At 48.6% G+C, this 27979-nt stretch overlaps 8 protein-coding genes across 8 annotated transcripts; 3 read left to right on the top strand and 5 right to left on the bottom strand.

The window, feature by feature from the left end:
* Positions 1-216: 216 nt before the first annotated feature.
* BKA55DRAFT_684786 (NRDE-2, necessary for RNA interference-domain-containing protein) lies at positions 217-3643 on the bottom strand (the record flags this gene model as incomplete). The annotated part of the gene is made up of 3 exons (XM_046198694.1): positions 217-784; positions 834-1276; positions 1334-3643. The coding sequence occupies 3 exons, from the start codon at positions 3641-3643 to the stop codon at positions 217-219; spliced, it is 3321 nt and encodes a 1106-aa protein (XP_046055336.1).
* An 858-nt stretch (positions 3644-4501) lies between these two features.
* On the top strand, positions 4502-5668 carry BKA55DRAFT_499320 (uncharacterized protein; the record flags this gene model as incomplete). The annotated part of the gene is made up of 3 exons (XM_046186645.1): positions 4502-4618; positions 4688-4819; positions 4874-5668. 3 exons carry the CDS (start codon positions 4502-4504, stop codon positions 5666-5668), a joined length of 1044 nt encoding a protein of 347 aa, XP_046055335.1.
* A 46-nt stretch (positions 5669-5714) lies between these two features.
* Positions 5715-10054, bottom strand: BKA55DRAFT_555910 (Urb2/Npa2 family-domain-containing protein). The gene is made up of 3 exons (XM_046191665.1): positions 9933-10054; positions 6603-9876; positions 5715-6555 (listed from the first exon to the last, which is right to left on the bottom strand). The coding sequence occupies exons 1-3, from the start codon at positions 9981-9983 to the stop codon at positions 5795-5797; spliced, it is 4086 nt and encodes a 1361-aa protein (XP_046055334.1). The 5' UTR covers positions 9984-10054; the 3' UTR covers positions 5715-5794.
* Positions 10055-10329: 275 nt separating this feature from the next.
* Positions 10330-10669, top strand: BKA55DRAFT_684783 (uncharacterized protein; the record flags this gene model as incomplete). Its single annotated transcript, XM_046198693.1, has 2 exons — positions 10330-10407; positions 10472-10669. The coding sequence occupies 2 exons, from the start codon at positions 10330-10332 to the stop codon at positions 10667-10669; spliced, it is 276 nt and encodes a 91-aa protein (XP_046055333.1).
* A 235-nt stretch (positions 10670-10904) lies between these two features.
* On the bottom strand, positions 10905-11483 carry BKA55DRAFT_534287 (uncharacterized protein; the record flags this gene model as incomplete). Its single annotated transcript, XM_046189583.1, has 1 exon — positions 10905-11483. One exon carries the CDS (start codon positions 11481-11483, stop codon positions 10905-10907), a length of 579 nt encoding a protein of 192 aa, XP_046055332.1.
* Positions 11484-15310: 3827 nt separating this feature from the next.
* Positions 15311-18598, bottom strand: BKA55DRAFT_183705 (uncharacterized protein). Its single transcript, XM_046185050.1, has 3 exons — positions 16548-18598; positions 15899-16493; positions 15311-15809 (listed from the first exon to the last, which is right to left on the bottom strand). The coding sequence occupies exons 1-3, from the start codon at positions 18186-18188 to the stop codon at positions 15652-15654; spliced, it is 2394 nt and encodes a 797-aa protein (XP_046055331.1). The 5' UTR covers positions 18189-18598; the 3' UTR covers positions 15311-15651.
* A 1545-nt stretch (positions 18599-20143) lies between these two features.
* Positions 20144-21313, bottom strand: BKA55DRAFT_500809 (uncharacterized protein; the record flags this gene model as incomplete). The annotated part of the gene is made up of 2 exons (XM_046186773.1): positions 20144-21152; positions 21228-21313. 2 exons carry the CDS (start codon positions 21311-21313, stop codon positions 20144-20146), a joined length of 1095 nt encoding a protein of 364 aa, XP_046055330.1.
* A 4234-nt stretch (positions 21314-25547) lies between these two features.
* BKA55DRAFT_589894 (uncharacterized protein) lies at positions 25548-27460 on the top strand (the record flags this gene model as incomplete). The annotated part of the gene is made up of 6 exons (XM_046195012.1): positions 25548-25660; positions 25836-26083; positions 26147-26196; positions 26253-26480; positions 26546-26664; positions 26722-27460. 6 exons carry the CDS (start codon positions 25548-25550, stop codon positions 27458-27460), a joined length of 1497 nt encoding a protein of 498 aa, XP_046055329.1.
* Positions 27461-27979: the final 519 nt, after the last annotated feature.

Here is a 27979-nt window from a genome sequence, read left to right as displayed (position 1 = left end):
GTTGAGTACATTTGTGCACTAGGGACTGGTGGCAGAGGAAAGGGGAGCACACATTCGTTTCTCGAGATGCGCGAGTATGGCCCGTTTGAAGTAAAAAGTCCCGAGCAGATGGAGCAACTAGGAATAATCCTGCTGGGTGCTTCGATTCAAGGAGGCTTGTAGGACATGTCCCAACTTAGACTATACCATCATAGCGTGTCCTAATGCTGCATGAATTTACCTATCATTTGTGAACCGCTTGCTCTTCTCTCCTCGCCTCTCGTTTTTCTTCTTATCCAAGAACTCCTCCAGATCAACATGAATTCTCAACCCTTTCGAAGTCATTGTCTCAAATATACCCTTCAGTTCCGAAGAATCCATATCCCTATTCAATATGAAAAAAGCCTCCATCATGACACCCTTGGACCAGGGGCAATGCCTCAAGGCCCTGAACAAGATATCCTTAGCCTTTGGTCGCAACTCTCTTTGTGAGCTACAGAATCTGATAAAATTTATCCACAAAGATGTGTTGAACTTGCAAGTGTCGCTTGATACGGCGTGCTCAAAGGCTGCTTTCGTTGTGTTGACGTTTCCCCGTTCAATTTCGTGATGGACGGCAAATATTCGACTGCTCAGGCAATCCTGAGCTGGAGTCAGGACTGTTTCGTGTAGAAGTGTTCTTGATTCGTCGATGAGGCGAAGACTTGAGTCGGCCCATTCAAAAAGTGATAAGAATATGGTGTTCCTCGGGAAGTATTTCAGGAACTGCTTCAGTTGTCCAAGCAGATACGCGCGACGGAAAGGTCTTGGCTTTGTTAGCAATTATGTCTGACAATACTTGAATTAGGACTCACCCTCGGGTTGCGTGCAAGTACAATAGCCTTGACGCAAACTGTAATAGTCGCTCATGAGCGCGCGATGCTTGGTAGCCTCGAGACTTGAACTCGAGAGACACTCGGTGCACTGTCTCTATCGCAGCCGAAATACTTCCTTGTGATGCCGACATCGGTTCTGCACAGCTCTCAGAAGTTAAGTATGACAACAGGACTAAGCACTCGGCAAGAGTACTCGCACCCTCGAGTTTTGCCCCGGAAATAAAGTCACTCATAAGAGACGAAAAGGTTTGGTGGGCTTTGAGAATATGTGTTGATGATACTTCAGGGGTTCCAGCTGACCTTCGAAGAGCATCATCTACATAAGAGCATAATCTTCGAACTGCTAGCTGTTTATCACCCCCCTGGAGTTCCATCCACGACCAAGCTCTCCAAAGAGCAAACGCATCTGCTGTTGGTGACTCCTGGAGGAACTGGTCAGCATGGCGACGAGTCAAAATCGGAGAAGACAGATTACTCACCGACGCGAGCTCAGTCGCTGATGACACGACCTTAGAAGCAACTTCGTGATTTTCATTTGCATACTCAGCAATAGCGTATGCTCGGTAAAGACTAAGGTCAGTCGGATATCGCTTCAGTAAAGCCCTTGCCGCTTTCTTAACACTGGAGCCATCTTGAACTTGAGACAATGCTAAATGATATGTGGCCAAACCTCCAAAGTTGGCATTGTGAACCAGTTGCTTCGTTGCGTTGACCATAAATCCAAGTTCAACGTCATTCTTTCTATTCCTTGAGGGCAGGTAGGAAAACCATTCTGACTGAGGAAAAAGGACATCGAGCGTTTCCGAGACGCAAAGAGGGTTCTGGCGGAAAGAAGGGGGCTTCCTCTGGATCTCAGTCGGATCCTCGTCTCCCGATAGTGGCGTGGGAGCACTCGACTCCGTGTGTAATGTAGAAAATGCAAGGAACTGATCATGATACGCCTCCTCGGTCCAGTGGTCAGACCAAAATGTTGGGGGGAGTCCCTGGAATATCAGAAATGCGTCTAGCAATTGCTCCTGCACAGCAGGCAGGATACTCTTTGGGACGAAAAAGAGCAGCGGCTCGATGTCAGAGAACATCACCACTCTGAATGGGTCGTCTTCTGTCCCTTCATCCATGGTTCTAGCTGGAACTCGAGCCTTATCAGCTTGAGAGCTCTCTAGGCTTGCCCATCGTTTGTAATCATCTCGGGACTGGTATCTGGGCTCTTTGATATCTTGTAGCGGTTCGGGAGCATCGCCTATTCCTCCATCTGCTACAAACTTCGCCCAGCCCTGAGCGTCTGCTTCTCCTATCCTCGGGACTTCGCTCTCCCAGAAGTCACGAAGTGATTCGAAGGCTGCACTCTGGTCATCCAGTTGCGTGGGCCGGAAGAAGTTGAGCTCCAGAAAAGCCTGCCATGCTGCGACTGCAAGCTCCTTATAACCAGAGTCATGAATGAATCTGGTAAGTCTCAGAAAGACATAGATAGCTTCCTTCAAGTCTTCGGGCTCAATGTTCACATGTGATCGAGACATAACATGTCGTATCCTATCCAGGTGCATTTGCTTGAGGGTGTCAAAATGGAAAGCAGAAATGTTAAACATAGAAAAATCAAGGTGCGTCTTCCACAGAGCAAAATTCTTATCCTCGTCCTCACGTAAGTCAAGCCACTTCTTGGCGGCGACTTTGCTATTCCACACTTTTATACCTTCCTTCATGAGAGGGATTAGCACCCGTATGCGATCTTGGTGATTTGATACATTAGACAGAGCTGATTCAAGCATGTGCAGCTTGATCTCCGCAAAACTGTGCACCTCCGCCTCAAGTGCCTTGTGATCAACATCCTCGCCTGCTCTCAAGAGAGCATCTTGGTGGTTTGACAACTCGAGCCATGCGTCTATATCATCTGGCTGGTCTTTCACACGTCTCGAGAGCTGAATTGACTTCCACTTCAGGGGATTATTCTGATCGAGATTAATATCATCTGCAGCCACATCTGATTCAGATTCCACGTCGCTGTCATCGTATTGACGAGGTTTAGCTTTTCCCTCTATCGATCGATAAGTCGGCTGTTCCTCATCGTCTGAAGAATCAGAAGCTTGATGCGAGTGTTTGCGCTTCTTCGATGAGCTTAGTGCCAGGAAGTCTCCGTCTTCTTCATCTTCACCGTTAATTTCTTGCTTCCGGACTCTCAACGGTGTATGTCTCACACGCCAATTCTTAGAGCGCAGACCATCCTTGTCTTTCAAGGCATATGAGCCTTCACCAGGCATACGTAGACTGAACTGGTCTCTTGGTCCATCGCGATGAATTACAAGACGACCTCGTGTGCCAAGAACCTTTCCATATCCATCACGATAGTAACCGGGAACCTGAGAACGGTCAAGACTTCCATATCGAATGATTAAGGGATCCCCTTTAGTGTCAATGATGTACAGACGCGACGCATCGTCACTGTTACGTGTAACTTTGGTGAGGGGGCGGTGCTCAAGTGCTTCAGAGTGACCAGTTCGTGGTTTCTCACGATGTCGGTCACGAGAGTTTGTGCGATGTCTTTTTGATCGGTGATGGTCGCGATGTGAATCAGAGTGGTGATGACTTCGTTTCCTCCTTGAATCACGCTCGCGTTCTCGCTCTCGCCCCTCGTCCTTGGCGTTAAAGCTTGTGGGCAATTTCTTATCCTTTTCCTTGTCTTTTGGTTTGAAAGAAGAAAATTTGGGTGCCTTCAAATCGGAAGTCTCGGATTTTGGCTTGAAAGATGCGAATTTAGGTACCGTAGGCTTGGTGTCCTCATCCTTGCTGGACATTGTGCTGATAGGTCGACAGAATATTCGTCATGTCCTCATTATTGTGAATTATAGCTTGTGTGAGTTTGGGCAAGATTTTGTGAGTATTACTGTATCAAAAGAAGGGTTGATGATAATTTCAACAGAAACAAGGTACAAATATCCTGTAAGTTGACTGAGAGAGTGAGTGAGAGAGCGTGCGTCAGCCTCGACTTTCAGCTACAACGATATAAAATACAGTGCGATATTCGTTTCTCATACTATTAATCATCGACCTTAATAAGTCCCTCCTCTAATATTCTTATGATATGTAATTCCCTGTAAATTCATCATCGGATCGTTTTGTAGTAAAATCAGAATTGATACTACATTTCATTCCATGGAAAATAATTCTCGTCACGTTCTCGTACCTGAAAGAATCATCACAGAGGGCACGATCTTAAATTGAGCGTCAGCAACCCCTGGACTAATCTCATCCATGCCCGTCTTACAGTCCGAGCAATCCAATCGCACAAAAGCGAGAAGCAAAGCTGATGATTGATCTAATTACAATCACCCAGTGTGTCAGCCCTAAGGGCAGTTGTCCATCCTCTGAGCCAGGGACAGCATCCATCATGGTAAGCTGCCACTACAAGTATTGTATTCAATTGAACTGGAGTGCACTATCTACTAACTTACGTACGTGTTGGTTGCCAAAACCCCCTACAAAAATGATCGAAAGCTAAACGGCCTGTGGCGTCCATGTTTGGGGACCTAAATAAGCGGGGATAACACTGTATCTTAGCGGATTTAGCAGGGGCTGCATGACAGCTTAAAACCTCCTTGCTCTCTGCCCCTCGCTAGCTACAAGTTTATCAACACTGCCGTCCCTCTCTCGCCATGGATCTCTCCCCCACGACACTCTTTACTTACATTGCTATCTCTGTCGTGACTCTTCTTGTCGGCTGGCTCATCATGGGTTTGTTTGGCGGTAACAAATTCCCCGTCGAGGGCAAAGTATGTCTCCTCATGAGACGTCTCATGATCGGTCCCTTTCCACCACAGCACGACTAACAATACCTGTAGACAGTCCTCATCACCGGTGCATCCGAAGGCATGGGTCTCAGCGCAGCCACTCAATTGTCTGCGAAAGGCGCAAATATCGTTCTCGTCTCTCGAAGCGCCAGCAAACTCGAAGCTGCTCTCTTCACCGTCAAGGTTTGCTGCCATTCTTTTATCTGCTTGCACAATCGCATGCTGACTTGACCCCAGGCCGCAGCCAAGAACCCCCAAACCCAACGCTTCCACTACATCGCCGCCGACGTCTCTGCCGAATCATACGCCAAACCTCTCCTCGAGGAAGTTATCAGCTGGAACAATGGCCAAGCCCCAGATATCGTCTGGACCATCGCTGGATTCTCCTTCCCCGAATTGTTCGTCGATATGGAAATGAAATCAATGCGACAACACATGGACGTCAATTTCTGGGGGACAGCTGAGATGGCACATGCCGTTATGCGCGAGTGGCTCGCTGTAGACAAGCCTGTCGAAAAGGAGCCCAAGCACCTTATCATGACTGGAAGTGTCTGTGCCTGCTACTCTCCTCCAGGATACACTCCCTATACTCCATCCAAGTATGCCATGCGAGGTCTGGCCGAGTGTATCCAGCAAGAAGTTATGCTGTACCCCCAGGATGTTCAAGTCCACCTAGTTTTGCCTGGCACCATTCTTTCTCCTGGTAATGTCCGCGAGAACGAGCATAAGCCTGAGATCACGAAGACCATTGAGAAGGACGACCCCAAGCAAACCCCAGATGAAGTCGCTGCGGCAGCTATCAAGGGTCTGGAAGCTGGACAGCATCATATTACTGTAAACTTCCTTGGTTCACTCATGAAGTGGGCAGCTTTTGGTGGCACTCCCAAGAACAGCTTCCTTGATGTTCTTGGGGCTCTGCTTGCTACAATTGTTTGGATCTTTGCTCGCCCTATTCTTGACCACCAGATCAAGAGTCACGCGAAGAAGTACGGCCACCCAGGCTTGTACAACAAAAAGTCCCCAAGCGCTTAATAATGCATTGTCGGGTTCCAAAAAGATCCAAATAATGATTAAAGATACCCATTTAATAATAATTAAACCTGCTATGCTTTTCTGATATCTATGCATGTGGTCTCTATCAATATCTATAGTCCCCATTTATACGCCGCTCCATTTACCAAACTTGGTATATGACTTGAACATTTCCTTTACGATAGCGCGTCCGCTTCCATCCATGGCGTCGTTCAGAATCTTCCTCACCTCAGGGGGTGTGATATCAAAGATGGAGTTCATGGCCGGCTCAAGAGCTTCTCTCACTCGGCGGGGCACATCAGCTTCAAGTTGTAACTTGACGTACTGCATCATAACCAGGTACATATGTCGTCCAGCTGAACGCTTCGCCGCATCTGTAGCCGAATCAAGAGAACTCTGGTGCTGGGATCGAGATACAGCGCCGGCTGTTGGCTCGCAGATGAGAGTAACAAGGCGCGCATAACGATGGGCCTTTGTCTCGTGTGAGCTTTGGCTCAAGGTATCAGTAGTACTGTGATCGATAATGAGGTTGCGGAGAAGAGCCTGCATTGTTGACAAGAGAAGGTGGTGGTGACCTTCAAGCCGGAGACGGTGCTTCTTGATGATGACTTCCATCAGATTGCACAACAGTGCAAAAGGTACTCTTTCATTAGACACCTGTTCGTCAAGCGGCTTTGTTGACAGGCTCAAATCAGAGATGGTGTTGAGCACCAACTCGATGTTCCATTGGGTCATGGACTGGGGCTTCTTCTCCAGAAGTGCGCAAAGAATACGACACACTCGGGTACAAACGGATTGGCTCTTGAGCGTCAACAGGGTCGAAGTCAGCTCACTGTGGGCAGTCGCTAGGTCAAAGCCGGAGCTTTTCCCTTGTAGATCAGGGCATGCTACTCTGTGTTAGTTGACACAACTTCAATAGCTTCAATTCTCTTACCTAGGAGCTGGTTCACAACGGTATGGATAGCCGATGCTTGACCATCCGAGTCCGAACCTTGCACAAACACATGAATGAGGTCCCTCAAGTACGCCATCTTAGCGGAGGTGTCCATCTCCTTTGTGACCGAAGCAACATTGCTCTGGAAGAAAAGCTCGCGAAGTTCCTGTGGTACTTGGCTGATGCTGTAAAACGTTGTTGGTCGGGGTTCTTCCAAATGCGTTGAGAAGTATGTCCTGAGGAACGTTTGTATTTGCCATCCGCGGAGATCTCCTGCCGCCATGGCTGCGTGGCTACTCTTTTCTGCCTTTCTTACGTCCGATTCCTTTAGCTTGGAGGCTCCTGAAAGACTTTCGAGCGACTCTGCGGCATCAACTGCAGCAAGAAGTCGAAGGTCGGCAATGACATTGTGACTCTCAAATGCCTTCTTCGTTTTGAAGAAGTAGCCAGTCGCTGCAATTACACACTTTCCTAACGCATCCTTTGCAGCATCGGACACTGTGCTTAGCTCAGGATGGCTAGCGAAGTTTGGTGACTTTGCAATCTCGGTGATTAACGCCTTCAATAGGGTCATGCGGAAAGGCGACAAATCCCCAGCTTCTTCACAGTCAGATATGAAACTGCGGCTCTCCTCGAAATACTTGATACTTCGCTCGTCCAAATGCTCTGCCATCTGTCGAACAGTGGCCGCCGCCATCACATAATATGCTTCAATCAGATCGGTCAAAGTGCCGTCTTGGGTCGGTGTTGAGCTAGAGATGTCTGACATAGCATCCGCAACATCAACAAGATGGGAGAATTCCATCCCTTTGTAGAAAGTCGCCCGGCCCATCAACTTGGTGGACAATCCGAGGATGTATCTCCATCCCTCGATCGATACCCGTTTTGTCGTCTTTGCTCTGTGGGCGTTGAGCAATTCCATAATACGCTCTCTCTGAGGTCGAGTAAAGGCATCTGTATGAGTACTGCTCAAGCTCCGGATCCAAGTCTGGCTGCCCTCCGCAGGCCATCGCTTCTCCTTTCCATCCTCTTCCAACGACTTGATCAATCGGTCGATAAGGTCGCCAGCGACTTTGACTGTGTTCATGTTGTTTTCGTTCTCAAGTAGGGATGCCCAAATATCCCTCAACTGGGTAACTTCACTGCTGGGTAGAGATAACGCATTCTGTAATGCTTGTGGAAGGGTGGCTTTGGTGCCATAAACAAATCGACTTAAACGGCCAGAACCCCGCAAAACCCAGGCCAAGTAATGCTCTGGGGCAGCTTCTCCAAGGAAAGCTGGCGTAGGATCATGCTGTAAGAACGATGAAAGGTCTCTGCCCTTCAGGGACTTTGATGAGAGCAGGTCCTTTGATAGTCGAGTGGCGAAAGCATCTACCAGACTTGCAGGCTCGTTGATATGTGCGTCATCGGGGCTCATGGAAACCCAAGCTTGACAACAGCATTTGAAGGCTTCATACGTCTCCTTAGTCTCAAGGGGTGACTCGGACAAAATCTTGGTCAGTTGCCCTTGGACAGAAGCCCAAATTTCAGCTCGTGACTCAGGGGTCACCCAAGAAATGGTCTTTGACACAACTCCCCACTTCAGTGCTGTCAAGGTGGACGACGTCTTTTTCACTCGGCTCACCAAGCCAAATAGCTTACTGCCAACAGCATCCACGTACGTTTCGCTTCGAATGCCCTGAGCAACGGAGTCCAAGAAGAGGCAGAGTGCCCTGGAGTGCAATTTCTCTCCCTTTACCCATTCCAATACCTCCAGAAGCTGCTGTGGTGACATCTCCTTTTCAATCAAGCTCTCAAATGAAGCATTTCCATGCTGCCCTTGGCCAACCTGAAGCCACGGTGAGGTAGTCTTAGTCTTCTGCTTCTCAACCTTGCAAAGCTGCTGAAACCACAACTTCAAGAACCCAGCAAAATCTCGTCCAGTTCGGTATACTTGAGCGATGGCTTGGATGATCTTTGAAACTGATTCAAAATCATCTTGTTTAAGCTCTGGAGAGATGCTTCGCTCGCAGACGGTCTCTAACAACCCTTCACCTTCAGGGAGCTTAAACACATCAAAATCACAACCAGCAATGACCGCGATTAAATGCCAGTTTGTGCTGTCCTCCTGTAGAGCATACTCTCGGCAAACAGAACGTAGATCATTTGTGTCGATTGACATCGACTTTTCAGCCGCTCGCTCCAGAACAACCTGCACAAGCTTATCTTGATTGTCTCGTCCTCTTAGCGAGCCTTCCACAACCTTAAATATCTGCTTCATCCAGTCGATATTTCCTTTTCGTAACCTTCCTTCACTAAGAGAATCTGTCACACTTGAAGCTAAGAAGTACAGCGCAGGAGCTGCTGTATCCAGATTTTTCTCAGCTGCATGAAGTGCTCGGGCGATGGGTTCCATATCTTGTCGGTTGATGAAAGCGGCTCGGGCGGGGAGTATCAAATTGCGATGCATGAGCTTTTCCAAATCGATCGTCCATTTCGTCCGTAAGGGCTCTCGTGTAACCCTGTCGTTTGATCCATCGATACCCTCCAGTTTGCTAAAGATGGCTGCGGATGGTGTGAATAGCTGTGCTGCGACCTCCAGTGTATCATCGGTTCCTTGCAAGTGAAAATCCCAAATCGATGATATCGTCTCAATCCATAATTCCCGTCCTTCTTGCTCTTCACCGCTAGTAAGCGCAACATTACACAGCGTTAGGGGCAATGATGTCAAGGTCGCAGCGTCAGCCGCTGAGGTACAGAACAGAGATCGAATATGCTCTGCGCCGATCTTGTCGTGGGATGATTGCGTGGCAGATGAAGAAAGACGGTCCAGTAATGTCTTCAGGGCACTAAGCAAAGCGTCTCCACTCAAAAGGCATCCTTCGGTATCTCGCAGAGCATCCAAATTGAAACTCTTTGTTGGCGACCTCTTTCTCTTGGAGGAGCTGGGTGATGAATTCGTAGCTGGTTGTGAGATGTCTTTCAAAGTTTGCTGCAACACGGCAATGAATCGCCTATCGGCAAGAGACTTTGCGAGCGAGAATAGAGGAATACGCTGAAAGACGCATTCAAGGGTAGTCCAGGTCAAGGGCCAGCGTCGCAAAGTTTCAGCATCTTTTGATGCGCCGTTCATCGACTTTAACAGCCATCGCAAGCTGCTCTCCTCTGCAGCATGGAATTGGCTATCTGCTGATGCAGTCAAACTCTTCCATAGTTTTTCGAGATTCCTTCCATCTTCTCCAGGACCGTTTTGGTCGAGACCTCTCACAGTCTTAATCAGGTCCATCTTTTCCTGCAGCACGTGTAAGCATTCACAATTGGGAAGCATATAGTGAGGGGGAAACTTACAAGAGTGAAAGGATTTTCTTGGGCGGAACCGTCCGCCATTTCCACGTCCATAGCGACAGTTTTATAAAGGAATGATTAAGAAAAATGTTTGAGAAAAGAAGCTATACAAACCTCGATCTTTGAATGCGCCCCGCGACTTTTCCTGAGTTCCACCCAAAATTTCCTAAATTCTGCCATAACGCTAAACCGTTGCCGGTTCCCCCATCTCACCGCCCAGAGCCCGGCTCTTGTCACCCGGCTTGTTCCATATTCAAGCTTGACATCACGTCCATAGATAAAGCTCGTTGCAGCTCTTGATTTCGCTCGCCACGACCGATTGCACGACCTAAGTACGCCAATTCCTTTCACTGTGTCATTACTTAATCATTGAAACTAATACGATATTTCACAGTTCAAAATGGCCGATTCCACTGTTGCCCGTCCTCCTCCCAGCGCCATTTCCCGGCCGCTTAGCGAGTCACTTCTTAACGAGAAGGTAATCACGAGACCCGGATATGTCAAGAGCTTTCGTTACAAACTTCAGTACTGATCAATTCCAGTGGGACCGCTGCCTCTCCAACCTTCTCGTCAAGTCCTCCCTCGGTCTCGGTTTCGGTGTCGTCTTCTCTGTCCTTCTATTCAAGCGAAGAGCATGGCCTGCATTCGTTGGTGTCGGCTTTGGTGCTGGCCGTGCCTACGAGGAGTGCAACTTCAGCCTGAAGCAGGCTGCGCGAGAACTCAAGAAGCAGTCCGCATAAGGTATTACAGTGGTGGGCGCCAATAAAGAGAGACGAGCCGTTTATTTTGTACCAGCAACAAACACACCAGAAAATGGCGATGTGTTAAGGGATGACACAGGGAACTTTGCCGCGGGCTTCACGGAGAGCCAAAGTCAGAGTAGGATGGTTTTTTTAAGATTCAGTAGAGGTATCATGTACAACAACCTGCCATTCCTGACCTTTCACCAGTCTTCTCCCTCATTGTCCCTGTAGTCTACAGCAAGGGGCTGTCCCACTGTTGCGCCTCCTCATATGTTGCTGCGTTCACTGTTGGTCGAATCTGCCTTCTCTGTGTCCCCATTGCGTCCTCCTCCCTTCCTGTTGCGGACAGCGGAGAGTCCAGGTACTCATAGCAGCTCTCACAGTCTGTGACTAATTCTGAGCTATTCGTGGAGAAACTCAGTAACTGGTCAATGCTAAATCTTCGTGCTCCGCTTGTGTTTGTGTTTTCCAGCCGGCTCCTTGAGGGGATTGTAAGTAGGGATAGGTTGCGTTTTAGGTTGATCAGCTCCAAGCGGAGCTCTTCGGCCAAAGACTGGCTTCGCCTTCGGACACTCTTGATGAATGAAGCTTCGTGGTCATGGTATGTTCCATCTCCTTGATCTGCCTGGTGCAACGTATTCCAGTGCGTCTCACGCTGTCCGTTCTTAGCATCTCGAGTCCCTCGAGGTGTTCTGTAGCCAGCGCCAATGACGATGAAGACAGCGAGGAGCAAGACGAGTACGAAGACCACGATAGCGATGAGTATGATTTCCAACCTAGCCGAGTCGACAGATCGCTTAGCGTCGGGCATCCTCCTTCCCAGCTCAAGCAGCTGGAGTCGCGCAATGCTGGCTACACGGCAGACGATCCGGTTCCAGGCCGTACGGATCCGGGCGGAACTGACGGCTCGATGAAGGTAGGGTTAAGCGAAGAGGAGGTTATCTTTGCTTTCGATCGTTTTAGTGATGCACAGGAATTTGGGTGCAGAGTACAATGGGTGGAGTGCATAGGAAGGTAGGTTAATTAATAGGAGCAGGAGAATCGTGGAGATTTGATATCCTTTCAACATACCTAAGCATACTCATAATGGTGATTTAATTCAAGCATTAAGTTACATTCTTAAGATATTAGACAAGGCCTCAGAAGAGTCGGCAGGTCGCACTTACAGTCGTACCTTCCATCATTAGATCCCTAGGAATAACTGTCCGGGAAGTCACGACCTCCGAGCGTACGAACCTATACACAACATAAGCAGTTTTTTTTTCTCCAAATCAGCTCCAACAAAACAAACTCCTCCGTAACTCAATAGCCTGCAGTCATTGACACACCGTTCTTCTGAGCATTATTATAATGAACGATAAGCAATCAGTATGTCTCATATGCTGCTTTACGGTTACAGAACTTGTGCATAGGCATTGACAGCAAGCTCTAGTAACCAAACCTCTTTCTTGTACAGAATATGAACTGATTCTCTCAGAAACATCCGATGTGCCTTTACACCAGTGTTACCGCGCTCGTACGATCAACATCCTCAGTGTCGAACTATTTACCTTAATCCTCCGCCACAGTGGCATTCAGAGCTCTATTCGTCGCGGCATATTCCACTGTTCTCTCTTCTCGCATCCCGAGTTATACTGTTGAGATACACCATAGTATGATGTTGGTTTGTGCAAGCCCTGTCAGAGCACACAGCGTGGTTTGCTAGTACGCACAATGTGCACAAGAAGAATGGCTGGAGGCAACGGTACCGTGCAATTGATCATCTATGAAAGCAAATAAAGCAAGATACAGAAAGGAAGGATCCTGACCACCGCCCCAGTCTTCAATATCTCTCCATCAATCTGGCCGTCACTCCGCTCCCTTCGTATACTCCTTATTAAACCATCGCGGTTCCTCCTCTACGCTATGGGTTGCAGTATAGTACCCAATGCATAGCGGATGGATAGGATTACTTTCCCTGACCTGTGGATATGTGTTAGCAATATGCCCAATCAGAGGAACACTGATTCTGCAGCAGCAAGTGTTCGCTGCAGCGATACCATGACACGGCGGAAGACGTTCAACCACATAATATGTGAGCCATTATCCAGGACACTGCAGGACACTGCAGGACACACAAGAGAAAGCAACAAGAATTCTTCAACATACCTGGGTCCCTGGGCCAGGGGTTGGGAGGTGGAGGGGGGGGTGGAGGTGTCCTCCCAAAGTTGACGCAAACAACGTGTTCGGTAGAAACAGCCATGGTTGCTTTGATGAGGTTTGTTGGAAGAAACTGTTGAAGGGGCTTTTATCTTGAGTTGCGAGAACTTGCGGGAAGTGAATGCAGAAGCCAAGTTTGTTTACAGTTGTGCAAAGTGTCTTGATGAGTTAAGAAGAGAAAAGCAATCCACGGGATGAGTCCAGGTTCTTATACATGACTTATGTTGGACAAACCCATTGCCTCCATGATTAGCTTGTCAAAAGATTTGCAAGAATAAGAGTCTTCCTGACGAAGTATCAGAGAGAACCTTGGGGCGCCACAAGCTGTACAACTCCCGAAATGAGGCGATCTGTTGTTGCTCAAGGTTATTCCTTTGAGCCATGTTGTCGTCAGCTTTTCACTTCGACTAGATTCGCCGAATGCAAGTTACCGCTTGCTTAACCTCTAAGAAAAGAAGACAAAACAAAGCCGTACTGTAAGTTGACGTTTCGTTGCCTATTGTGGAAACAGCTGTTGTTGGACAAGACACGGTTCAGGAGTCAAATACATCTGAATATGGATCCTATGTGTTTACTGACGCGAACTGTAGGGCAGCGATGCCGTTTCAAGAGCAGTGAAACGGCTTCGATGTCCAGTTATAGATTCGTATTCCTGTTCAAGTTGGCTGAATCTCGTGTTCACGAGCTGCCATCATGGCATAACCGAGTCGACCCTAAACTGGAACAACTCGATCTCAATTTGAAGTTTGGCGATGTCCTCAGACTAATGTCATTCCGCAGGCATAGTTCGACTCTGTCCAACCATATGTCGAGTTCTCTTGCTTCGTCAATGGGTTTACGTTGCGCAAACCATGTAACGCTCGCGGCACAAAGAGATGGATTCTGTGCGCAGGGGCTTGGCCATCAACCTTCGCTTTGAAGAGAGTGTAGGTACAAGGGTAACGTGGAGGTTGTATAGGAACCGTTGAGACAGGATTAAGAATGTCATTAAGAATGATTGGTCCCATGGGGCTGGGTCAGCGTTGAGAATGCTTACAGCCGTTTGGACAGTGACGGATAGCTACAGTTATGGAGCTTAAGCTCCCGAGTGATTTACATCCAGCCTCGTAAACAATGCGTATCTTGTGGCCAGTCGGAGAGCTTTTTTGAGGTGTGTATTCTCTAGTGAACCATCCCGGCTGAAGATAGTCTTAGTTAGGCAAGGTGCATACAGACACAACATCAAGTAGCTGACGCTAAAAGCAGCGAGGCACAGGAGACACAAAGAAGCATCACCAATGTCGTGACTCTGGGTTTAACAAGTGCCTGGTATTGATCCTTCAAGGCGCAGGATCTTCGACACACAATACACGAAGGTCCTATACCAGTCTTGTTTGAGATTATGCATTTGCTATGTGGCGGTAAGAGTTTAGTTGATAGATAGATAAATAAATAATGGACGTATCGGAGCTTCTGCCGGGTCGGCGAGACAATTAAAACATGTCTCTCGACGCAGTATGACAGCAAAAGATGACCCTGTCACTCTTGCACTGAATATGACCGACTCCGAGTGTAAAAGACATCGAGGCCGGTTGATTTTATCGTGCGTAGAAAAAGTGTAAAGAGGAGAAAAGAAAAGTCAACAGCGATTTCACGGCTGCGACAAGGTATAGCTTAGCTCCAACACAGGCTTGTCTCGTGTCACGTGCAGTGTGGATCTGTGTCCCCTGCCACGACCTACCTCTTTAAAAACTCTGCTCCTCTCGTTATAAATTTCTCAATCCAATCCAAACTTCTACAACAACGCCTCTTGGCCTCAGCTTCGCCTCTCCGAGGTTCCAAGGCAACTTTTGCCATTTCCGATGTGACATCCTCGGCTTCAATTTCTCTTGCTTTCACCTACGGGCAACGCCGATGAAGCGCCCGTTCTGTGTTCAGCTCTCAAGTCTCAATTTCGGACTTCACATTTATGCAAATGCAGTCCTCCCCGAAAGCTGTTGAACGCCATAATGACGATGCACTGCTCTGAGAAATAGAGTATAACAGGGTGTCCGCGTTTGACATCTTGTTTTTCGAGGCTGGTTTGGTGTGACGATGTCTCAGTGCTGCTACTGCTCATGCTTTGCTTTACGACTTACCTACTTCTACAGTATTTCCTTTCAATGTTCTTCAAGCCCGCTCAGCGGCACCCACGAATTGCCTACACCTCGCGCTTTCAATGCGCATGTGTGTCAACTTTATTTTTATCGTTCGTAGTGGGAGATTAAAACCACGGTCTAGACAACCGGTCCGCTCCACCCTGATACCATAGAAGCAGTGTGGCATCAGGACTAAAATCGGGCAAACATATCTGAACTTGACCTATTCAACGTGAATGAATGTCTTGTATCTTCACATGTTTTTGAGTGACGAGTGACTCGAGGCAGGGCATCGGACGCTGCACGAGCTATCAGCGTTACACGTAATGTCTTGCCCGTCGTCAAGAATAATGTTGGCTCATGTCATGCTGAGCATACTGATGCTACCATAAGCTTTGAACGAAAACATGCTCTCTCTCAAGCTCACTTTGAGACACTCCTGTTACTCTGTACATGCACGCATATAGCTCTTTCAGCCTTGTGTGCCGCCTGCGTGTTCCCTCGGTCATATCATTCAAGAAATCTAATGCTCCGTACAAGGTGTTCGTGTCCCATTAACCGTTATACCAAGCAAAGCCTCGCATGCGCCATGTCTCCCAAGCAAACGTTGATCACCATATTTCGCCCTTCTATCAGCACATGTCTCGGACAAATAGCTCTCACTCAGACAAGGTCCTCGAAAATGCTTCTCTCGTCCTGGAACGATATGAGAAACCTAGCCACGAGGCGCCCCGTGTACAATGTCTGCGGATCCATAGGGAACGGATGAGTCGACGTGTTGGGTATCATGTCGGTGGCTGCTAGAAACTGCAACTCTTGCCCTAAAGTGAAACAGACAATAGTTAGCTTTTGTGACCCTTTCCAGAACAATAATTGTCAGCCCGTTAGCAAGGTCTGAGGTCGCACTTACAGCTGTCGCCGAACAATAGTTCTCGCAGTTGAGCCGAGAACTTCACAGCCGGTCCGTCTAGTTCGCCCTTTTCGGCAAAGCTGCTGTCAAGCACGGGGTTGAAACCTTTTGAGTTGGCCTCCTTGCTGTGCGTCTGATAGACTTGGTGGAACTGGTAAGCGAATTGCTTGAAAGGCATGTTCTCGACCTCGGCACAGGTATTCAGCGCAAGGCTTCTTTCGTACTCCGGTCTAGCGCTGTGCCTCATGTTGATTTCGTTCTGCGCGAGCACAAACGTGTCAGCTGCCGTCTCTACAGCCTCCATGAAGAGGCAGAGGACGAGAAAGGCGGCGGTGCAGGGTGCCCACTCGCGTCGGGACTTCGGCTTGAGAGATCGGTTGAAGAGCTCGAATAGTGATTGTACCTCACGATGCATCAGCTCGTCTACGATGGACTTGATCTGTCGTGCGAGGACTCGGGGGGTGACATAATTGGGGCCCTGCTCGATCATACCGACGGATCGAAGGGAGTCGGTGGTCTGTTGAGTGAGGCAGAGCTGTCTTGTCATGATGTAATGCATACAGTAGATCGACAAGGCACGCTTGACCATGAGGGACTATAGTATGACTGTCAGTTCGGTTAATGATACGTCTCGTAAGGTTTCACTTACCTCAGTCTCGTCAGCATACTCCTTGACGATCCGCAGCAGTTTCGCCGGCAGATATGTGCTTGTGATGCTATCTGTGACTTGGGCGACAAATTCTGGCTCGTTCAGAAGGTCTTGGATGTATCTTTTGGTTCGTTTCCTGAGGTTATCCCTCTCCGCGGACTTGTCAAGGTCGATACCAAGGTTGGCTGCCTTGTTGGCCCTCAGCTCAACCTTATTCTGTCCCAAGTTATGTAGCTGCCAATGATTCTCGACCTCGGCGTTGGTTGGGGTGAAGAATTTGGCTTGTATGGCCAAAACCGTGCTGAATCGCGGTCCCGAGAATAGTTTGACAGAGCACACCTGCTCAACCCCCTGAATATGGAACCCAGCGATGTTCTCCTTGGTGAACTTGGCCATCTCTTTGCTTTCCAGATGACCACGAATGTATACGGGAAACAGAATGGTTACGAAGTCGCTGAACTGCCAGCAGACAACTTGAGGAACTTGAACCATTAGTTTCTTGCAGCTCTTGCAAGGACGTTCAAGGTCGCATTTGACCTTGCGACTGTGACAGCAGAAACAAGCACCCTGTCTTCTAACTTGCAGCGCATTCTCCTTGGTAGCATTTGCCAAAGGTCCTTTACGTCCTCGTTGACTTGTCCGGTTCATAGCCTCGAAGCACTCGAACGGGTTTTCGCGACCAGCATGGGCTGAGATGGAGTTAGGAGTCACAATGACAAACTTGCCAGACTGTTCTGCCTTCTTCTTCTTCTCGACCTTTCCGACCTTCACCTTTCGAATCGGTATCGATATTGGAGACTTGCTTCCGCTGGGGCTTGCTTTCGAACTGTTCATCGAGCTCGGAGAGTAGTTGCTCACGGGTGACGGAGAGTTGTTGAAGTCATCCATGATGAAGATCGCATCATTACCCCTCGTATTCGTAGGGTTCCATGGCGGAACGTTAGGGTCCGACTGTAGAGGCTGCTGCATGTTAAAATTGACTTGGGGTACCTGAACTTGTTCGTTCGAGTCTATCGAGAACATGTCGGCTGTGAAATTTTGCATGAGAGTCATGTCTGCAGCAGCATCAGTACCCTGCCCTTGAGGGGAGGCCGTCCTCCGCTTCAGCATACCATTCAAGCCTTGAGGTTGGAATTGGTTCGGATTTTGCTGTGAGAAGAGATACTGCTGCGGGGTCAAGAAGTCTTGCGGTTGAGTGAATCCACCATCTGTTGTGGTAGCAAATATGTCCGTGTTGGTATTGCTTGCTTGAGGCTGAAATGAAGAGGCATTGGCGGCAAAGAATGCACTTGGATCCATCTCTTCTAGTAACAGGGGAGAAGCAGCTGTTGGCGAAGGTGTGTTTCCAAGCATGAAGGGCGATGAGTTGTTCGCAGAGGTATATGGTGGAGGAGTGTTGCCGGCAGCATAGGGTGAGGGTGTATTGCCTGGCATAAATGGAGATGGTGTTCCATGGACATTTCCAATCATTGCGAAGCTCCCTAGACTTCCACTGGCAGGGTCAGAAAGAAACCCGATCGATGACGGGCCAGTACCCGTTGCTGTGTAGTCGATATACTGCCATGATTCGTCGTCGGGAAGAGACTCGAATTCGTGGGAAGACGAGGAGTTCGGTGACGGCCGGGAGTGGACGGAAGCCATCTTGGTAGTTTATATAAGACGAAATATATGTACTGTTCTTTTGATAGAAATAGCTTGGATTGTAGATATTGGTTGATTATATCCAGGTCTAAGAGGCGAGATGATAAGAAGAATAGTCCAGGCGATGAAATCGAATGTTTGTATAGTGAAACTCAGTCCGTAAATATGAGATTGGATACCAATCATTCACTCTTCGTATGTTGAGACCGTCAAATGTCGTGATTTTGGACGTTATTCAGTGAATCTTAGTTCTCCAAGCTGTGTAGTCGTAAGGCTCCAGTCCACTACCACATTCACTTTTGCAGCGCGGGAGAGAGCGCGAGATATAAGTCAAGAGAATCGCACTTTTACCAAAGCCAGACCGAAAGAAACAAACAAATAGAAAGAGGAATCAGAAAAGCCAAGTCGTCGGCTTCACTTTTCCCTCTCGGTCAACCTACTCGGACGTCTCAACACTTCCCACGCTAAACCCAAACAGCTACCGAAGCTTCGGTACTTCATATTCTATGTGACCTGCACTCAATTCTAAGTATCTCAAAGTGCAGGGTAAGGCTTATCGCAACCAGTCATTTATGCACATGCTCAGCTGCGCTATTCCCAAACAAGTACTCAGTCAAGTGATGGATTTGTATGTATTTTCGTAGATGGTGCATGTTCTTTGCTTATGGACTTCTCTGCAGCTGTCAGGTGGTCAGTAGAACGAGTCTATCATAGAGGTGCGAGCTGTCATTTGAGATCGTACAGCAGCAATGGTAGCATTATCGATCTGTGTCTGTGACTCTCCGATTGGTGTACGATTTCGTGCATCACAGCATGAAGGCCTCAAGCCCATTGTATGGTATTGGAGCCTCAATATCGGATGACTTGTGGTCTCGAAAGGTTTATCATACTTCAGTGATCTCGATAATGCCATTATTCACATGAAATTGCCATGTTGGTTCCGGATGAATCTGAAATGAAGTTCTGATATAGATTGGACACAACGCTTAGCTACCCTAGGACAACAAGATGAATCTTGAGCTAGTTACCGTGCTCAGGCTGTAATATACGCAGTAAAACACCTTCACTCATGGTGGGTTTCACTGAAACGGCCAAGAACAATGTGATATTATACGTGCCATATCGGTTCAACTTGTATTCGTAATACAATGCGGTCTCTGAAACCATCTCTCCATCATCTCATCACGAAGCGCCCGCCAGCCTCCAAAGGCCACGGTTGCCAGATTCCTAATCCTCACTAGGAACACACGCCCAATACATGCCCAACAATCAGCAGTGATAATAGAGTTGAGATGCCTGCTCCCGAGAGATCATCCTCATCACGGCCTTCACTCCCCAAATCGTAATCCTTGCCAACCCAACCGATGCCCAACACCACCACCTTCACATTCGTCACCCAACGCCACCAACGGATCAAACCGTTGAAATGACAGGCATGATATGCCATAAGCTCTTCGAATCAGCGTTGATAACTCAAACACACAGTGAATTCATCATCGTGAGTCCTGGCTGTATTGGAGTACTCTTCTTCAAATCGAGTTAAAAACGATAAGTATAAACCTGTGCTAGAAACAAAAAAGCACGAGAAAAAAAGCATTACTCGTTCATATGCGAAACATAATTCCAGAGAAAACAAAGTGCCATAAAATAAACTCCAACACGCTCAGACAATAGCCTCCCAACCAGAAAGACGGTTGCTGGGAAGGGCTGGTGCGAACCTGGCACGCCGGCCCCCTATAACCCCTAGAGAGCATCGCCCCTATATGATAAACATTATCGTTCACAATGTCAAATTGTGCTTGTGGCCCCAAACCCTTTTTTGCCTGGGCCACATCCCTGTTTCTGATTCGTGCCGTTGTCGTCACCGGCATCATGTCTCCTGTTCTGGGAGAGCATATAAACGTATATCATTAGAGTCAGTCGCTTTGAAGACTCGTGTGGTCAAGCTTGGATTCTTAAGCTCGGTACCGCGCTGCGGCACGATCCTGAATCTGCTTGTCTGTAGAAACGTATAGTCGGTCTAGGTAGTCCATAGCCGACGCATCCTTCAGGATCTTGGCCACCTGAATACCGGCCGAGATCAGCTGAAGGATGTTTCGGTCGTCCTTGAGAGGGCGACTCTGGTGCTTAGCGGCGTGCCTCATCTCGAGTGAGTTCTCGAGGATTGTGACAAACTGCTTGATCTGCCCATTGTAGAGCACTCGCGCTGGGATGCGTCGCTTCGTTGCGAGACGCTTGAGGAGATAAACCCACTCAGTCCATTCTCGATCCTGAGGTCGCTCAACAGGTCTCATGTCCTGGGTAAGAGGAATCGGGAACTGATACTTGGCAACGAAATCGTATGCGCATTGCGAAAGACGGTCATTGACCTGGCTCAGAACACTGTCCTGCTCCTGGACATGAAGGTTCGTAGGCAGGTGAGGAAGCTCGCGTTCCTGCATAGCAATGACATCGGGAGGTGGTCGCTGCAAGAATTGATGAGGACCGTCAAACTCGTCACGGTTCGACGGACGTCTTTGTGATCGACCTTTGCCAGATGATTTTGTCTTTCCTCCGGGAGCAGAGCTGCTCATCCCGTTTTCCAGGGAGTAGTCGGACAAGTTAGGCGATGCGATGATATCGTCCACCGAGTCGGTAGGTGAGTATCGATCATGGTTCTCCCAGGACTGAGAGGTGGCTCCTTTGTATGAGCCATGGACGACGGGCTTTCCGTATGATCCAGAAGGAGGACGGGCACCGTATGAGGGAGCAGCGGGATAGGCTGACTCGGGTCGCGACATATGGCCGCCAGTACCAATGGGCAGACCGCCAGCTAGGTTGTAGTTGCTAGCTGAGTAGTTGACACTTGAAGCGGCCGATGTTACTAATGAGTCCGAGCTGGTATTGTTCCGAGAAGTACCATACCTTTGTGATGAGTAAAAGCCATTGTCGAAACTGCCATGTACCGAGGGGTCGGTAAATGAACTACCGGTGAATTAGCCAACCACGATCCTTTCATACAGAGACGGTCAGCAGAGGGAGGAAGGAATGCTGTCTCACCTGCGAGTTGGATTCCAAGGACTGTTTGACATTGTTGAAGACTTGTAGGCATGATCTGGTTGCGCCATAGTGTACTGGCTCATCATTGTAAAAACCGCAAGTAAGTGTGAATTTTGACAAGACCTGACGAGACTTGCGGCTGATAAAGAAAGAATCCACCGGCGTAAAGAAGCAACAGATGGATCCACGTTCCCAAGTCCACGCCTTGGGTTCCAATTAAAAAAAGAGAACAAGACAGACTACCGGTAAACCGATGAATGGAGATGAACAGCGGACAGCTTGTACACTATGGGTCCCTTTGGGTCTTGGGGGTCCCTTGGGCAGTGAAAGATCCTGGGCCTGGGCTCTTTTTCTTCCAAAAGACAGGCTGGGCTGGGCTAACTCTCTTCTCCAGGGTCATCCACGATTGACTAGGGTTTCCTTTTTGATGGTGATGAAATTCCCTGGGTCCTGGGTCCTGGGTCCTCCTGCTGGGCTGGGCTGGCGGCTGTAGAATGTAACTTGTAGGCGGTGTGACCTGTGTGTCCTGTGGTCTGTGGTATGTGGTCCAGGCAGATGGATCAATCTGCAATGGCCGACTCTAGGAAGAGTAGGAGAAAAAGAAAAAAAAAGAAACTAGGTAAATTTCGCGGAATAATAGTGAAGAAGCACTAAGATAGTAGTGCAAGATCCTTGGAGGCGCTTCTGAGCGAACCAGTTGCAGGTGAAGCTGTTGGAGAAGCTGATCTGAACCGAACTGGTACAGAATCGAGAGAGAACCGGGAGGAGTGAAGCTCGGAATAGGGACGATTTATGTTCGCCCGTGAGGCTGCAAGGGATAGTCAGGTAAGGTACAGACAGAGACGGGGACGACGCATGTCATGAAGCGAAACCCTTGTCGTGAGAGGTGGATGGCGATGGAAAAAAAACCGATGCCCCATTCACTAGTCTAGTCGAGTTGAGTAGTGAGTAGCCTGTAGTGTAGTGCACTGTAGTGGGCAATGACAGGGACCAGGCGTGGAGCAAGTCAGTGATGAGATGGCCCAAATCCTTTTTCTGCTAAGATTTGCAGTAGAATTCGCCCCAGAATCGCAATCCTTTAATGTTTTGGAGGGTGTCAATCCGGCGCCTCGGAGGTTGGTTGGCGATGGTTGGTGTAGTTAGTTTGTACCTGAAGAGAGAGTCAATTTAATTAATATCGGCAAATTTCTTGACTTTTTGGATGGCGCAAGCAACCTAACTACCAAGCGAAGAGAACCCACGAGCAAACCCTGTCTCTGATCCAAAGCCAGGGTGGGTAAGCTTAATGATCGAGAGACGTTTGAAATGTTACCTCTTGTGTATCAATTTTAGTCGTAATCATTAGCAGTATCAGATATTCCACGACGATATTGTGTAGCCAAAAACCGAGGATAGAGTGGAGAGGTATCGTCAGTGGGAGTACTGAGACTGAGTGCCGGGTTACCCCAGAGTGCCTAAGAAAGTAAACGGAAAAGTCACTATCGCGGGGCACATTTCACTGCCTCGGCCTTGACAAATCGAGTGAGTGAGTGACCGAGTACATTGGGCGCTCAAGCATTGTTGCCCAAGCAAGCGAGGCGCGTTGGCATCCATCCATCGCTGGCTGACCTCATGAGAAAGTGACTGAGTGAGTGCTGTATGTATGAACAGGGTAGTACCTGGAACCGTTGAGAAGCGGTCAATCAATATCAACCAACGATGGGACTCGATAGACGGTTAGAGGCTAAGGTAACTAAAACGTCAAGGTCAGGCACCAAGGCGTGTTGTGTTGTCTTGCGTATGTAAGTGAACCCGACAGGGCTTCGATTGATGCCCACTGACCACCTCTATCTTGAATCACGGGACGGGAGCCCGAGTGACAATGGATGGTTGGGTTTGGTTTTTGAGTTTGTTTGGGCTCTGTTCCTTGTTTGATCAGGATACTGATAGCCATCCATAACTGAACCCCCACCAACTCATCAATTGACTGCCAGCAGACCACCCTCGGCAAGGCGGAATTGTCGAATCTGGGGGTTGATCGTTAATAGGGCGGTTGGTGATTGGGTCTGAGTTGTTAAATAGAGGAACGATACGAACAAAGGCTGACAACATTTAACAAACTGCGGTCATCATGGACCATCATCATCAGTCGCATCCATTACCTGGTTGTGATTCTTGGGTAAATGCCATCTCCTCGCTCAACGAGTTACCTTGAATGCTCTGTGTGTCTCCATCCTTTACATAGAACAAAGAGACCTCTTCGATTCGGAAATGGACGACACAATGGTCTGACGCTGATGCAAACAACCGGCAACGTCAATAGCTACTCCACCAGCCCTGTCGTGACCCTTGAAGCTCGTGGCATCTCTCGGCACCTGGTAACGGAACGAAGAAGGGTCTGCCCGCCTCAACCGGCCGAGTTCAGCTCTGTTGATTATGAGGCGGATGTACGTGCATAGTATGTATCAAGTCTGTGGATCAAAGATAACCGGATAAATTCTCGATTCTTGAGTTGATAACTTCAAAGGCTGAGAGGCATTAGATATTGACCGCCTCATGGAAGGCGGCATTTGTTCACATCGATTCCCCATACGCTCCATTAGCCGAACCAGGGCTGTCCACTGGAAAGATGCCAGATCATTAGTTAACATGACATGGGCAAATGCATGTGACCCGATCTGCGGAACCCAAGCCAAATGTTCCATGTCAATTCAATTGTAGCTTGATTGATTGACGTAGAGGAGATGAGGTGGCACAGCCGAAGTAAACAACAATGCCTTTTTCATGCCGACTTTTGTCAGCCACTTAGATTAACCTTATTCTTTCGACGAGTCGGTAAATTCTTTCCTTCTTTCCCTTTCCCATTTTCCCCAGCTTTGCTCAAAACACTCGCTCGCCCGCCTTGCTGATGATCAACATCACCACAGCCTCAATCATGATCTCGGCCCATCCGCTCGAATCAGCTCAGCTCTGATAAAGATATAATTTGTTCAGCTTGCCTTCTCAATCACTGATAGGCCACTGGCTTCCTCAATCTTTTTCTGGATACGACATGGCGAACTTCGATTGTTTCATCCATCTTCCTCGATACCCTGGACTCATCTAGCCCAAGCCTTCAACACGAGGTTCACCAGCCTCTCTTATTCCAGATATCTAAGGTAATTTCAGGACACGAGACAACATCCCTTGCTGAGAAGACAAACTGCGTCATTGTCTCTCCTGTCTAAGGCTGAACGAGACCGTGTGTCGCGCCGCCGCTTACTAGCACGTGGCCCATGGCTGAAGGAACACGAGCTATTCCCTCAGTACCAGGCGTTCGTCAATGCAGTCTCCCCTGTTGACATATGGAAAGGCCCAAAATAAACATCGATCCCCACACTTTGTCCACTAACAGTTGAGCGAGAGACTTTAACAGTCAGCTCCGAGAGGCGGGCCCCCACACCGACGCCTCAACCGCTCCGCTCCGAATTGGAGATTCGGCCTCTTTCAGTATCGTGAGAACCTCCTTTGCTATTTCGTGGTACGAGACAATGAAAGAGCAACTGCCAGCTGGAGGTGATTGGCTTGTATAGAGAATCCCCTCCTTTTCAGGGGGGCGTCGGAGCGGTCCCGTGTTACTCCATGCCATCCTGTCGCATGCTGACCAACATATCCTCATCTTCGTGTTTATTTCCAACGGCGAACCGTTATCAAAAAATTGAGCCATCATTATCATCTTTCCCCCTCGCGATGAGGCTACGGTTTGGAATACCTGTCGCCGTGCGTATTATTTGTGATGTAGTAGCTTTTTAAGACGCAGAGTCTAGGTCCACTGGAGAAACGAGACATTTTATTCCAGCCCATTTTCTCTCCAGGCGGCCGACTTTTCTCTCAGTATGGCCTCATTGATCTCATCAACCCCGGGCAAAAATGAAGCCTCTACGGGTTTTGTGAACAAGCCCCAGCCACTGGGGACCTAGCGAGTCATGGGGCTAAGAGGATCAGTGATATTTGATTGGGTAGGGACCCTGCAGCCTTCGTCTAGGAAAACGAGCTTTGCTCCCTTGAAATCTATTTGGGGATATCCCGCCTACTGGCGTGGATTGTATCGGGCAAAGGCTGGTCCTCAATACGAAGGAATTCTTGAATTGCCTGCCTCTGCTTTATTGAAACCGTGTTAGCCGTGCCTCAAGACCACGCTTCTCGTGAAATATTTCCTCTCGACTGCCCCCGAGTCATTGGCGAGGCGCCTGGTGATATACGGAGCCTACATTAGCAACATGTAGACGAGGCCACTGTTGTCCATAATCAGTCCCAGAAAAGATATACCGCATAGCCACTGAGGAATGCCAAGATAATATCATGGCGCCGCCAAAGGACAAAGAACGCAAGAGAAAGTTTCATCGGAGAAGCAAAAACGGATGCACTCGATGCAAGGCCAGGCATGTGAGGTGCGACGAGCAAAAGCCGCTTTGGTATGTTAAACTTCCCGGTCGTACTCGTGGAGCAATCGATACTTTCCCCTCGTTTTCTTGTCGTTGCTGCAAGGCTACGTGAGGCTCCGGCGTGGGATAGACGAGCTTTGCATGAGGCTCCGGTCGGTTGAGTCGTAAGCCTTGTAGGACTGACTAACAAATATTGCCAACACAGCACCAATTGCCTTCAGACGGGGAGTGAATGCATATATCCGACTCCAGAACAACCGCTCCCATCCAATGATTCCTCACCTTCACCGTCATCTTCGTCCAGCAATGTTGCTCTGGGGAGCTTTGGCTCTCAAATGGCACTTACCGAGTCAGCAGCACCAGCATCGCCAGGGATGAGCAATGCCCTCAACAACTACGTTGGAGGCTCCTTCGATGCTCTTCCGGAGCACTCCAAACGCCTTCTGCGTCATTGTAAGTCACTTTATTATAAGAAATACCCATCCTTGAGGCTAACGCCTTGTACCAGTTTCACAGTACACGGTTTGGGGTTCGAGACCTGTTGCTCGGGAGTTGGAATCTTCAGCGTGCGTCAGCCCGATAGTTGGGTCGACCTGGTCTGTTAAGCACCCTGAACTGACAGCCTTCTAGAATACAAAAATCGTTCGAGAACCCTGGCTACATGCACATGTGCCTCATGCTATCAGCATGTCAGTGGGCATGGGTTACCGGCTCGATGGACGAGGTCAGAATCCCGTTCCTGTACCATAAAGCAGCAACCTATCAATTCGCGAGAGAACAGCTCCAGAGTCCAGAACTGGCACAGAGCGGAGACACTATGTTGGCTATATCTGCACTCGCGCTGACCGAGGTATGGATATCCTTGGTTAATAATCTGATCAGCTGGTCCATCATTACTAACATTCTGTGATCCAGGGTGCCGTAGGAGAGCTGGACGCCTCCTCGAGACACTTGAAGGGCATACAGTCTGCAGTGAAGGAGTGGAATAGGGTTGTCGATCCAGTGCCGACGTTGCCCCAGAGAATGCTCAAGATGTTAGTTGTGTTGAAGAATTATGGCGCTATCAATGATTTTTGCTGACATTTGTTCAGGGTCGGAGAAGGACTACGAACCGGAAAAGCAGGCCAGCTCGTGAACGTACCCGAATACCAACCAACCTTTATGGCTCTCCTATTTGCGTCGATATGGGACATCACAGCGCTGCCCCCGCGCGAAGCTCCGAGATATGGCTGGTGGGAAGATCTCGAAACACCAGCGGCCAGACTTTGGCAAAATCATACCAGAGACCTCAACCTCAACTATGAGATTTCAAGAGGTTTCAGTGCGAGTCAATACGTACCACGAATCTTGAACGGAGACCCTAAAAGTAGCCGGACGAGTTTCATAGCGACTTTCTTCTATCTCTGTTCTGAGCTAGGCGACAGATACTTCGACGTAACCATGATCGACTGGCTCCTCGAACAACTCATAGACGATGTTAATGCAGGCGAAGAGCATCTCAGGATGAGTGAATGGACACAGTCACTCTGGTTATTTTGCGTACTGTTTGGTGCGTCCATAGCGTTCACTGGCCGGGCTAATAATGTAATCGAAGAAAGACAACTGGGCAAATGGCGAGGCGTTTACGGCGACAAAATGAAACTGGCCAGTCGAGAACTGGGAATCACAAGTTGGCAGTCAGCCCGGGCGATGCTGGCTGAGGTGGTGGGAGGGATAGACGGCGAATTAGAAAAGGGTTTAGAGGAGTTATGGAATGAGGGGATATCAGGAGAGACATTGGGCGAGAGCAGCGCAAGTCCAGCAGTGATAGAGCTGTCAGAATCCGACTAGGACATGCTTCGTCATCTCGACTGAGTTGGCATCTGACTGCTTGAAAATAGAGTGGGAGCAAGCCAGGTGATGCGTGAATGCGAGCTATCATATATTTGGTGCTGGCTTGTCGAGGTTCAAGGCCAACGAGAGGGTTCGATGAGATATCCAGAAGATAGATTTCGGCTGGCCTGACGGTAGAATGAGAGGACATTAACTCATAGAATACATAGAGTTTCTCTAGAGGAAGAGTTGAAATTCAGATAGTGTTCAATAAGAGACTCAAAGAGCCACAGACGATAACGAAGTTGAGGCGGTTACAAGCCATCACGTGGAGTTGCGGGCCGCTTCCCGTTTCTCCTTTCCTTCCATTGTTCCTTCTAGCAGCTTTCCCAGGTAGGAAATACGGGGAATGGAAAGAATGGGAGGGACGGAGGGAAAGGAAGGCACGGAACGGCGCTCCCGTTGAAGAATGGAAGGAAGTAAACTCAAAATCGCGGTGGCTCGGACTTATCAGGGTCCATCAATCAAACACCAACA

The sequence above is a fragment of the Fusarium redolens genome, assembly GCF_020744475.1.
Source record: "Fusarium redolens strain MPI-CAGE-AT-0023 chromosome Unknown BKA55scaffold_2, whole genome shotgun sequence".
Lineage (NCBI taxonomy): Eukaryota > Fungi > Ascomycota > Sordariomycetes > Hypocreales > Nectriaceae > Fusarium > Fusarium redolens.
This window is presented reverse-complemented; position numbering and strand designations above follow the sequence as displayed.

What these genes read in the sequence shown, in the direction of transcription:
- BKA55DRAFT_555910 (XM_046191665.1), bottom strand. Translation starts at nt 9,983, where the DNA reads ATGGACGTGGAAATGGCGGACGGTTCCGCCCAAGAAAATCCTTTCACT. An exon ending in AAGAAAATCCTTTCACTCTT is followed by an intron (nt 9,877 to 9,932) that starts GTAAGTTTCCCC and finishes CACGTGCTGCAG; the next exon opens with GAAAAGATGGACCTGATTAA. An exon ending in CGTTGTGAACCAGCTCCTAG is followed by an intron (nt 6,556 to 6,602) that starts GTAAGAGAATTG and finishes AACACAGAGTAG; the next exon opens with CATGCCCTGATCTACAAGGG.
- BKA55DRAFT_183705 (XM_046185050.1), bottom strand. Translation starts at nt 18,188, where the DNA reads ATGGCTTCCGTCCACTCCCGGCCGTCACCGAACTCCTCGTCTTCCCAC. An exon ending in AGTATGCTGACGAGACTGAG is followed by an intron (nt 16,494 to 16,547) that starts GTAAGTGAAACC and finishes GTCATACTATAG; the next exon opens with TCCCTCATGGTCAAGCGTGC. An exon ending in ACTATTGTTCGGCGACAGCT is followed by an intron (nt 15,810 to 15,898) that starts GTAAGTGCGACC and finishes GTTTCACTTTAG; the next exon opens with GGCAAGAGTTGCAGTTTCTA.